The 12,746-nt window shown below is 39.6% G+C and overlaps 1 protein-coding gene across 3 annotated transcripts in view; it reads left to right on the top strand.

The window, feature by feature from the left end:
* The window catches only part of LOC140733215 (WD repeat-containing protein 26), a 142,703-nt gene that overhangs the window by 63,582 nt on the left and 66,375 nt on the right, over positions 1-12,746 (top strand). For all 3 annotated transcript variants that reach the window (XR_012100243.1, XM_073056247.1, XM_073056248.1), the window contains exon 6: positions 2,092-2,248. Coding sequence is in view for 2 of the 3 variants with exons in the window: in XM_073056247.1 (XP_072912348.1) it covers positions 2,092-2,248 (157 nt within the window). In the remaining variant the exon portion in view is untranslated. The remainder of the gene's footprint in view (positions 1-2,091; positions 2,249-12,746) is intronic.

The raw sequence follows: 12,746 nt of genomic DNA, 5'->3' as shown, positions 1-12,746 counted from the left end.
AATGCAGAAGTAAGTGTAAAATCTACTGAAAGTGCAGTGCAGGTAATCAATAAAGTGCAAGATCATAATGAGGTCAATCATGAGGCTAAGAGTCCCTTCTTAAGGGGTCCATTCAAGAGTCTGTAGCAGTGGAATAGAAGCTGTCCTTGAACCTTGTGGTAAGTGTTTTGGTGGTATCCGCCTGATGGGAGAGGGGAGATGAGAGAATGTCACGTGCGGAAGAGTTGCCATACCAAGTCATGCATCCAGTCAGAATGCGTTCTACACATCAATAAAAATTATTAAGCATCAGTGGGGGCATACTGAATTTCTGTAGCTTCCTGATGAAGCAGGGACATTGGTGAGCTTTCTCAGCTATGTCTTCAGTTGGACCAGGATAGGCTATTAGTGATTTTCACACCTAGGAACTTGCAGTCCTTAACACTGTTGGTGTAGACTAGAACATGTGTACTGGTCATGTTCTGAAGTCTTTGATCAGCTCTAAACTGGAAGGAATGCAGATGAGATTTTTAAGGATCTTGCCAGTGGAGATACTGGGTTATAGTGAGAGATTGGGCAGGCTAGAGAACTGAAGTGATCTTTCAGAGGTGTATAAAGTCATTGGGGGGGGGGGGGGGATGAGGTAAGGGCATAGGTAAGGTGAATGCACTTAGACATTTTCCCAGGATTAGGGAATTGAACTAGAGAGCATAGGTTTAAGGTAAGAGGGTAAAGATATGATTAGACCTAGAGGGGCAATTTTTTTTTCTTTACACAAAGGGAGATATGTACATGGAATGAGCTGCCAGAGGAAGTGGTTGAGGCAGATACAGTAACATTTAAAAGACATTTGGGCAGGAACATGGATAGGAAAGGTTTAGAATGCTATGGGCCAAATGTTAGCTTTGATGGGGCATTTTGTTCATCGAGAACCAGTTGAGCCAGAGGGCTTGTTTTCAGCTGTATGACTATGGATAACTTAATCACATCGAATCAATGGCTGAAATGCCTCCTATATTAGAAGAAGTATCAGAATGTAGCATAGAAAAGTATGTTATCTACGTCAGCCCACAAACGAGAAAAACATAACATTCTTGATATGGTTTAAAGAAAAGCTGGGTAATGATGATATTCAGAGTTAGTCATCCTTGTACACAAAGTGCTGAAAGCCACCCATCTTATGCAGTAACCAGTTTGGAAGGTAAGTGTTATTTGGCTTTTGTTATGATGAGATTTGAATACAGGGCTATAGATGTGTTATTGAACTTGTTTACATAAAAATATATATACTTCTCATTGAGAGAATTCCACAAAGATTCGCTTGATCAGTTATAGATGGTGGGGGGGTTTTTTTGTATAGGAAATGATTGAGTAAACAGGCCTATGTTCTCAAAAGTTAAGAAGAATAAAAGGAAAGATCAGAATATTTTTAAAAAATCAGGTTTTGACAGGGTGGTGTCAGGCTAGATTCAGGGTGGTGATTCTTGCTGAGGAGTATGGAATTGGTAATCACTGACTCAAATTTATTTTACTTAGACAATGGTGAATGTTTGAAATTCTTTATGCTAGAAGTCTGAAGGCTCAGTTGAGACTTCAAACAGATTTTAGAATATTAAGAGAATTAATATGTGGAAAATGCAAGAAAATTATATTGTGTTAATACATAGATCAGTCGTGATCTTATGGATGATGTGTACACAAAGAGGGCCAGATGACGCATTCCAGGTGTTTATGTGCATGCTCGCAGCTAGGCTTACGTGTTTATAAAGGACTGAGCAAGGTTATGATTCCGTCAAGTCAAGTAGGTAGAAAACTTACTGCATTTAGGTCGGGAGCTTTGGTCCTTTGTTTATTCACAGCTAAAGTTGTGTGCCTCAGATTTATCTTTTACAAGTCTTCCTCAGTTTATGAATGCCTGACTATGTACAGTCCATATATGTGAACAAGCATTTTGGTATTAGAATTGCGACTGTATTTCCAACTTGAAAACTGTTCAGATTATGAACAGTTCACGGGAATTTTAACTGGGGAGGACCTGTATCGGATTTTTTTGTTACGATTCCTTTAGTCATCAAAGTTAAATCAATTTTTATTTGTCTTTTGTTTTCCCAGTGTACTTGCCCCCATCAGTAATGCTACCTCCACGACGCTTACAGACTTTATTGCGCCAAGCAGTGGAACTGCAGCGGGACCGGTGCCTATATCACAATACTAAGCTGGATGGCAATCTCGACTCAATGTCTCTGCTTATAGACCATGTTTGTAGTAGGTAAGGAATTAATCATTGAATTGTGGTTTTAAATATAGTACAATTACATCTCCAAACAACTTGAATGTAGTTCTCTACTCTGATTAACTGCTCTTGTGCAGAAAAGAACAAAAGCAATTTTGTATCGCCACCTGATCTTGCTTCTCAAAGTAGTTGCAGCTCAACAAGGAATATCATGCACAAGACTTAAGTAAACTTTCTTGAATGTCATAAGAGTCAGTATAGATACACATCTTTCATTTAACCATGTCCATACCAATCATCTTGTCTACATATGCTAATTCCATGCGAATGAGTATGCCCAGTTGTCTTTTATAGTTTGTCTTTTTTCCTGCCACTACACCTCTGCTAGCTTATTCCAAATAGCAACTCCTCTTTATGTGAAGAATTTACCCTTCGGATACCTTTTAAACTTCATTCTACTCACCTTAAATCTGTTTTTTTTTTGTAAAACACCCCAGTGTGTGAAACAGACTTTGGCTACCTACCTTATCTGCATCTCTCATAATTTTATGTATCCCTGTCATATCACTTCTCCACCTTCTTTGTTCTAAGGGAAGCATCCAACCTATCCAGTCTCGATAACTCAAGTTTTCCAATCCAGGCAACATCCTTGTGAATATTTTCTGCATTTTCTCTAGCTTTTTACTCAGTTCATTTCTTTATGCTGAAAATAAAAGCATAAAATGCTAGCAATACTCAGTAGTTCAGTCAACTTTTGTAGAGAAAAAGTTAATCTTTTGTGTTGATGACTGACCAGATAAGAGATTCCCAACCTTTTTTATGCCATGGACCAATGCCATTTAGCATAGGGTCCGTGTACCCCAGGTTAGGAGCCCAGACCTAGATTAAACTTAAAAAGTGTGCAGATATAATGGAATCAAAAGGTTGTATAGCACAACTGTAGTTAATTACCTCATTTAAAGGAGAACAACAGTTGTTCTCAGTATTCCACGGAGCACTGTCCTGAATTCTGTTTTCATGATCATCAGTGTCCTGAACAAGAGTGGTCGTCATACTATAGGAGGCAACTCTATTGGGCTAAATTGATAGCCAGGTGAGGCTAAGTGATACTTCATATTGTCATTTCTTAAATTTTTTCCCACAAAACTGTGACAAAGAAAATTCCGGATTTATCTAGTCCCATCACAGTGCAATTTAAGTTGGTCCTTAATCTGAATGTCCCTTCCATTTTTTAAAATTCATTATTTATTCAAGGATTGTGAGCGTCTCGGGCTAAGTATCATTTAATCGCCTATCCTTCCTTTCCTCGAGAGGCCTTGGGCATTTGCAGTCTTAGGGGTGTGATGATAATCACCATGCTGTTCAGGAGGGCATTCCTGGGTCTTAGGCAAGCAATAATGAAGGAATGACAACTTATTTCCAAGACTGGGTGGCATGTGACTTGAAGGGCATCTTACAGGTGGCTTGCTGGCATGTCCTTTCTAGCAGGTAGAGATCATGAGTTTGAAAGATGCTGTTTAAAGGTTTAGTGTTGGCAATGGCACTGAAAGTTAGGGATAATGGCTAGATTTTCTCTTGTTGAATATTATCATTGCCTGGCAGTTATATGGTCTGAATGTAACTTACCACTTCATTATCCAGGTCTTGCTGTATTATGATGTGTACTGCTTTATTATCTGAGGAGTTGCAAGTATTACTGAACATTATGTACATTAAACTGTTAGAGTCTATGATAATGCAATGAAGTTTCTGTTGAGATATTGATTATTTTGGAGCCTTACAGCTGTTTTAATAATTTTTTTTTTAAAAACAGGAAATGCAGGAGATATCCTGCAGTTCAGGTAATGTGGAGTAAGAAATGGAGTTACTATTTCAGGTCATTTAACTTTTGTCAGAGTCATTCGGAATAGGAATGTTGTTGGTATTTGTTAATGTAATTGGATTATGGTGGCCTTTAACTGGGGGATGTACCCATCTAATTAATGAAGGGAAGATAGTAGCTCCAGTTCCACTACTAGTACTTGCATTATTCTGTATTTGAATTTTACTTTTATTTTGTACTTTAATTAAAGTTGAATTACTAGACTTGAGGAACTTTGAAGATGTGGATTGTTATCCTCTTTCTATTTTTAATTGTGCATGATGCGTAGCTGCAGAGTTCATTTAGTATGTCCACATTACCTCCATGTTTTTGTGGCTGCTTTTATCCATTCTTAGTGAATTTTTAATCATGCCCATTATTCAACTGCTATCCCTGCTAATGCAACATCAGCAACCTATGGCCTTCTGCATATGCTATCATGTTAGCTTGATGTTGTAAAACCTGATGTTTTGTCTGAAAAATCAAACATTCTTAGGAATATCCCAGGGAGATAATTGCATTCCTAAGGCTATTTGATTTTGTCCTTCCCAGTGATAGAGACTATAGGAGAAAGTGCTGTTGAAGTGAACTTCATGAAGAATTATGCCTGTAGATTGTATATACTAGAGCAATGATGACTGAGATAGTGAATTTTGATTTCAGTGGTGACAATATTTCCTGCTGTGGTTATGTACATCAAAGTAATGATTTCAAGTTTCTGACTTTGGTTCAGAGTCAGGAGATAAGTTATATTGGGATATAGTTTTAATATGTGTCTGTGTTGCTGATAGAAGCTGTCGATTATTAGTTTTTCTTTGTCTCCATAGTCTTGCATGCGTAACATGTTCTGCATTTGCTAATTATAAAGAACTCCCATCTTCTCCCTCTCCACTGGACCTGAAATGGTAACTGTTTATCTGTCCATATATGCTGTCTGGCCCCCTGCATGTTTCTAGTATTTTTGTGTGCTTTTACAGATTTCTAGAGTCTGCAGTTTTTAGATTTTTGGTGCTAAGTGGATGGTCTACCCTGGCATTCTCTTCACATCCACATCATCAGAGAAGTCTTGAGCTATTTTGATTCATTCTTTCGATATCAAGAAATGACTAAAAGCTGTGAATGCAGCAAAAGCTATTGAAACAAACAACATTCTAGCTGCATTGCTCTGTGCTCCAGAATTAGCTATACTTCCAGCCAAACTTTGGCAGTAGACTACTTGATCAACCCGATGCCATCTACTTGATAATGTGGAAAATTCCCTAGGAATTTCTTATCATAAAAAGTGAGACAAATCCATTCTGGCTAATTACCACCAACTCAGACTGTTCTCTATCAAGAACCAGGTTACGGAATGGTTTATTAATAGCTTTATCACTTGTCACCTACCAATGATCTACGCATTGATGCTTGGGTTTGCCACCCAAGGTGCAGGACACAGGAAACTGGTGTGACAGTCAAGAAGGGGAAAGGGGTTAAACAGCCTGTGCAGATTTGCCCCTGTGGCCACCCCCCTCAACAACAGGAATACCACTTTGGATACTTTTGGGGGAGTAACCTAGCAGAGGAAAGTGACAGCGGTCGGGTCTCTGCCACTGAGTCTGAGTCTGTGACTCAGAAGGGAAGAGGGGAGCTGTGGTGATAGGGGAATTGTTAGGGGAACAAAAAGGAGGCTCTGTGGACGAGAATGAAATACCCAGATGGTATGTTGCCCCCTTGGTGCTACGGTCCAAGACATTTCAGATCGAATCCTCAGCATTCTTAAGTGGGAGGGTGAGCAGCCAAGGTCATGGTCCATATAGGTACCAATGACATAGTTAGGACAAGTGATGAAGTTCTGCAAAGTGACTTCAAGAAGTTAGGTGCTAAGTTAAAGGGCACGATTACTACCCATGCCACGTGCTAGTGGGTTCAGAAATAGGAAGATTATACCATTTAACACATGGTTAAGCAGTTGATGTAGGAGGAAGAGTCAGATTTTTGGGTCACTGGGCTCCCTTCCAGAGAAGTTAGGACCTGTACAGAAGAGATTGTTTACAGCTGAACTGGAGGGGGAGTTAAAACGAGCTGGAAGGTTTGCTATTGCTGCAAAGGGGGAGGGTTTTAGACCAGAGTTGCAGAAGGATGGGAACCAAAGTGCCAGAGCAGGTAGTGGAGAGGTTGTGGAGACAGATGTTGTAAGACCTCAGACAAAGACAGGAATCAAAAGGTTCAGTGTGATGCGACTAACGTCCTGTGCTGTGTATATTTCAATGCAGGAAGTATCATAGGAAATGCAGATGAGCTCAGGGCTTGGATCAACACATGGAATTATGATTTGTAGCCATTAGTGAGACTTGGTTGCAAGAGGGGCAGGACTGGCAGCTAATATTCTGGGATTCTATTGTTTCAGATGTGACAGAACAGAAGGGATTAGAGGAGAAAGGGTGGTGTTATTTGTTGGGGAAAATATCATGGCTGTGCTCAGTTAGGACAGACTGGAGAACTTGTCTAGTGAGGCATAATAGATGGAACTGGGAATAAGTTAACTTATAAGGCGCCCATTAACTTAGCACCTAACTCCCTGAACTCACTTTGCAGAACTTCATCACTTATCCTAACTATGTCGTTGGTACCTATATTGACCATGACCCTGGCTGTTGGGTTACAAGCAACCCAACAGGTCGTGGGATTTAAAGGAACAAATTTGTAGAGAGATCGCAGACTGCTGCAGGAAACAAGGTTGTTATAGTAGGTGATTTCACTTTCCACATATTGACTGGGACTCCAACACTAAAAGAACTAGATGGGATAGGGTTTTTCAAGTGTGTTCACTTAATCAGTACCTTGAAGTTGCAATGAGAGAGTGCAAAGTAGGGAATGAGGCAGGGCAAGTGACAGAAGTTTGTGTTGGGGAACACTTTGTATCTTGTGATCAAAATGCCATTAGCTTCAAAGTAAATATGCAAAAAAGATGTCTGGTCCACATGTTGAGTTTCTGAACTGGAGAAGGGTCAAATTTGATGGTATCAGAAAGAATCTGGCAAGTGTGGATTGGGTCTGGCTGTTAATTGGCAAGGCTGTACTTTGTATGTGGGAGGCCTTCAAAAGCAAAATTTTGAGAGTACAAAACTTTTATGTGCCTGTCAGAATCAAAGGTAAAGGTAACAGGTGTAGGGAACCCTGGTTTTCAAGAGATGTTGAGGTCCTGGTTAAGAAAAATAAAGGAGGTGTATAGGCAGGTAGGAACCAATGTGGTGCTTGTGGGGTTTTGGAAATGCAAGAGAACACTTAAGAAAGAAATCAGGTAGGCTTAAGGACGGCATGAGATTGCTCTAGCAGACAAGCTGAAGGAGAATCCTAAGGGATTCTACAGAAATGTTTAAGAGCAAAAGGATTGCAAGGGACAAAATTGGTCCTCTGGAAATCAAAATGATAATCCATGTGTCGAGCCAAAAGATGGTAGGGGAGATCTTAATAGGATTTTTTTGTGTCTATATTTACTCAGGAGACAGACACAGAGCTTATAGAAGTGAAACAAAGCAACATCAACTTAATGGACCCTATACAGATTCCAGAAGTGGAGGTATTCACTGTCTTGAGGCAAATTAGGTATTACAGGAAAGATACTAATATTTTTAGAGTTTGGCTGGCTGGCAGGAGGCAAAGAGTGGGAATAAAGGACATCTTTTCTGGTTGGCTATCGGAGACTTTTTAAATTCATTTCCGGAATGTGGGTGTTTGAGTCCCAAGTCATCACTTTTTATTGTCATTTCGACCATAAGTACACAGTAAAAACGAGACAATGTTTTTCAGGACTATGGTGCTACATGAAACAGTACAAAAACTACACTGAACTACGTAAAAACAACAGAGGAAAAGAAAACTACACTAGACTACAGACCTACCCAGTACTGCATAAAGTACACAAAACAGTGCAGGCATTACAATAAATAATAAACAAGACAATAGGCACAGTAGAGGGCAGTAAGTTGGTGTCAGTGCAGACTCTGGTCATTGAGGAGTCTGATGGCTTGGGGGAAGAAACTGGTACATAGTCTGGTCGCGAGAGCCCGAATGCTTTGGTGCCTTTTCCCAGATGGCAGGAGGGAGAAGAGTTTGTATGAGGGGTGTGTGGGGTTCATCATAATGCTGTTTGCTTTGTGGATGCAGCGTGTAGTGTAAATGTCTGTAATGACGGGAAGAGAGACCCTAATGATCTTCTCAGCTGACCTCACTATCCACTGCAGTGTCTTGCGATCCGAGATGGTGCAATTTCCAAACCAGGCAGTGATGCAGCTGCTCAGGATGCTCTCAATACAACCCCTGTAGAATGTGATGAGGATGGGGGATGGGAGATGGACTTTCCTCAGCCTTTGCAGAAAGTAGAGACGCTGCTGGGCTTTCTTTGCTATAAAGCTGGTGTTGAGGGACCAGGTGAGATGAGATTCTCCGCCAGGTGAACACCAAGAAATTTGGTGCTCTTTAACAATCTCTACCAAGGAGCCGTCAATGTTCAGCGAAGAGTGCCCTCCTGAAGTCAACAACTATCTCTTTTGTTTTGTTCACATTCAGAGACTGGTAAGCCAGCATTTATTGCCCATCCATTGTTGCCCTTGAGAAGGTGGTGATGAGCTGCCTCCTTGAACTGCTGCAGTTCCTGAAGTGTAGGTACACCCATAGTGCTGTTAGGGAGGGAATTTCATGATTTTGACCCAGTGACAATGAAGGAACAGTGATATGTTTCCAAGTCAAGATGGTGAGTGACTTAGGGGTGTGGGGAGGGGGAATTTCCAAGTGGTAGTATTCCCAGGTATTTGCTGTTCTTGTCCTTCTAGATGGTAGTGGTTATGGAGTTCTGGAGGGGTTGGTGTTGGGACTAATTCTTTTCATGTTAAATGTCAATGATCTGGGTGACAGAAGTGATGGCTTTGTGGCCAAGTTTGCGGGCAATATAATACAAAGATAGGTGGAGGGCAGGTAGTGTTTAGGAAGCAGGGAGTGTGCAGAAGGACTGATTAGGAGAATGAACAAAGAAATGGCAGTTAGAATGCCGTGTAGGGAAGTGTATGCATGGTCATGCACTTTATTAAAAGGAATAAATGCATAGACTACTTTCTAAACAGGGAGCAAATTCATAATCAGAGGTGCAAAGGGACTTGGGAGTCCTCATGCAGAATTCTCTAAAGGTTAACTTGTAGGTTGAGTCAGTAGTCGTCGTCGTCGTCATCATCATCAGGTGCCATGCCCAATTTGAGTTTTAACTGCCATGCCCACACACTCCTAATTCGGGTCAAGTGGATCAATTCATTGGTATTCATTTCCAGTTCTCTGGCTGCTGTCTCCATCATCATTTGTCTTTGCCTTCCTCTTGCTTTCTTCCCTTCAATCTTTCCCATAATTACCATGCATTCTAACTCCTCTTTCCTAATCACATGTCCAATGAAGTTATGTCTCCTTTTCATGATCTCATACATTATTTCTCTTTTTGTGCTTGCTCTCTTCATGACATCCTCGTTAGATATTTGTTTCATCCATGATATTCTTTGCACCCTCCTCAAAAATCACATCTCTGCCGCTTCACTTTGTTTCCTCATGTTACTAGATATTGTTCAACATTCTGAACTATATAACATAACTGGATAAACATAACATTTCAGTACTCTGAGGCGGGTTGTCTTTTGCCATCCTTATTCTTCTTTTGATGTCCATATCGCACCTGCCATCTGGTGTCACCCGCTTCCTAAGTAGCAAAAGTTCTGTACTTGTTTTATGTCTTCCCCGTTTATTTTCAGCCTGCAGATAGAATTCTCCTTCTTTTTGGATATCACCATACATTGTCTTTTTACAATTGATAGACCCATTTTTGCACTTTCTTCAACAACAATATCAATTAAGTTTTGTAGTTCTTCCCCCATACTTGCAATTAATAGTGTCATCTGCATATCTGCAATTATTGATGTTTTCATTGTCAAATTTGATTCCCAAGATGTCTCTTATTTTTGTAATATTGTTTCACTGTATACGTTAAACAAATCAGGGGAGAAAACACACCCTTGTCTAACGCCTCTCTTGATTTTCATAAACTGACTCACTTCTCCATTTATTCTTACAGCGGCAGTTTGTTCCCAGTACGGATTTCTGATTAGGCAGAGGTCTTTTGAATCTAGATCTAGAGTTTCCTGGAATATTTCAAGTAACTTACTGTGCTTCACTTTATCAAATGCTTTTGTGTAGTCGATAAAACAAACAAATAAATCTTTTTGTACTTGAATAGCTCGTTCTGATGGTATCCTTAACATCAATATCGCATATCTTGTACCTTTGTCTTTAACAAAACCACACTGTTCTTTACCTATTTCAGCTTTTATCTTATTTTTAGCTCTTGTCATCAAAATTCTTAGATGTATCTTGGTGATATGACTCATTAAACTTATGGTCATATGTAATTCACATTCTATTGCTCTAGGTTCCCTTGGAAGAGTGATAAATACTGATTTTTTTTCACCTCTTCTGGTATTATTCCAGTCTCATAAATGTCATTGATTAAATAAGTCAGTTTTTCAATTCCATAATCTTTAAGGGCGATAATTTGTTCTATTACTAATTCATCAGGACCTGCTGCCTTCCTTTCTTTATCTTATTTATTGCATTACGAACTTCAGATTTCAAAATACTTGGACCTTCACTGTTAATTTCTGGTTTTACGCCTCGATCGTCTTCAAACAATTCCTGAATATATTCAGTCCATCTGTTCACAATTTCATCTTTTTCCATGATAATGGTACCATCCTTTGCTTTCAAACATCCACCTGAAGATCAGAGGAGCTTTTTACCAGTCATATTCTTGATTTGTTGATGTAACCTTTTTGGATCAGGAATAGGGATTCTTTCTAGTTGCTCACATTCCTGGTTTAACCATTCTTCTTTGGCTTTTTGACCTTAGTTTTTAACTTTTTTATCTAAGGACTTATATTCTATAGGATTCGCTTTCTTCTGTCTCCTTTCTTCCATGAGACTTAAGCTTTCATCTGTCATTCTTTGTGCTTTTTTCTTTTTTAGGAATCACTGACTTTGCTGATTCTACCAAGGCACCGTTTAGAGAGCTAAACTTCATTTCTACATGATTGCTATCATCTTCAACAGATTCTATTTCTAGACTTTGAAATCTATTCCTTACTTCAATTTTAAATTATTGTCTTAAGTTTTCTTTAATTAATTGTGAGTAGTCAAGGGATTGTTCAGGTTTTTGCTTCTTTAGTTTTTTAAGTTTTACTTTTATGTGACTTATTACTGGGTTATGGTCACTATTACAGTCTGCACCTGGATATGTTTTGCATTGAGTCACTGAGTTTCTAAATCTTTGGTTTATAGTAATAAAGTCAATTTGATTTCTGGTGTTACCACCTGGACTTTTCCAGGTCCACAAGGGTCTTGGATGGTTTTTAAAGTAAGTATTTATAATGACCTGATTATTCATCTTGCACCATTATACCCATTTCTCGCCTCTTTCATTTCTTTCCCCTAGTCCAAATTTTCCTGTGGTATTTCCATCAGCACCTTGTCCTACTTTAGCATTTAGATCTCCCATGGCAATAACAATATCTTGAGATTTGCATCCATTGTTCAAGCTCTTCATAGAATTTATCTGTATCCTCATTTGTTCCATCTGTTGTTGGTGTATACACCTGTATAATTGCTAAATCAAATGGTTGTCCTCTGAATCTAACAAGGAGCACTCTTTCTGATTTTGCCCAATGTCCTAAAACACTTTCTGCCATGTTTTCATCCATAAGAATTCCTACTCCATTAGTATGGGATGTTCCACAAGAATAAATTAGTGTTTTATTTCTATTCTGACATGTTCCAGCACCTGTCCAACGAACTTCACTAATTCCCATGATGTTAATCTTTAGTCTTTCCATTTCATTTATCACATTGTCCAATCTTCCTGCTTGATATAGGGTTCTTACATTCCAAGTGGCAATAATTTTCTTTTCTGGTACTTGAATTTTATGATCAGTAGCTTGATGCCGGTCAGGGATCCCCTGCTGCCCAGAATCAACCCTACCGAGAGAAGTGTCTTTAGAATTGTCTTGAAGATCCTCTTGACGCTGTTGTTGTGCAGTATACTTCCTAATGAAGTACAGTGGCTGCCTTGACTTCTTTATAACTACATTGGTATGTTGGGACCAGGTTAGATCCTCAGAGATCTTGACAACCAGGAACTTGAAACTGCTCACTCTTTCTACTTCTGATCCTTCTATGAGGATTGGTATGTGTTCCTTCGTCTTACCCTTCCTAAAGTTCACAATCAGCTCTTTCATCTTACTGACGTTGAGTGCCAGGCTGTTACTGTGGCACCATTTCACTAGTTGGCATATCACATTCGTGTACGCCCTCTCGTCACTACCTGAGATTCTACCAACAATGGTTGTATTATCAGAAAATTTACAGATGGTATTTGAGCTATGCCTAGCCACATAGTCATATGTATATAGAGAGTAGAGCAGTAGGCTAAACGCAACCCCTGAGGTCAGTGTTGATCATCAGTGAGGAGGAAGTGTTACCACCAATCCGCACAGATTATGGTCTTCCGGTTAGGAAGTCAAGGATCTAATTGCAGAGGGAGGTACAGTTTTCTGCAACTTCTCAATCAGGATATTAAATGGCTGAGCTACCATCGATGAATGGCAT

This window comes from Hemitrygon akajei, chromosome 9 (assembly GCF_048418815.1).
Source record: "Hemitrygon akajei chromosome 9, sHemAka1.3, whole genome shotgun sequence".
NCBI classification, from domain to species: domain Eukaryota; kingdom Metazoa; phylum Chordata; class Chondrichthyes; order Myliobatiformes; family Dasyatidae; genus Hemitrygon; species Hemitrygon akajei.
The sequence above is the reverse complement of the archived record's forward strand: the minus strand, read 5'-3'. Positions and strand labels throughout refer to the sequence as shown.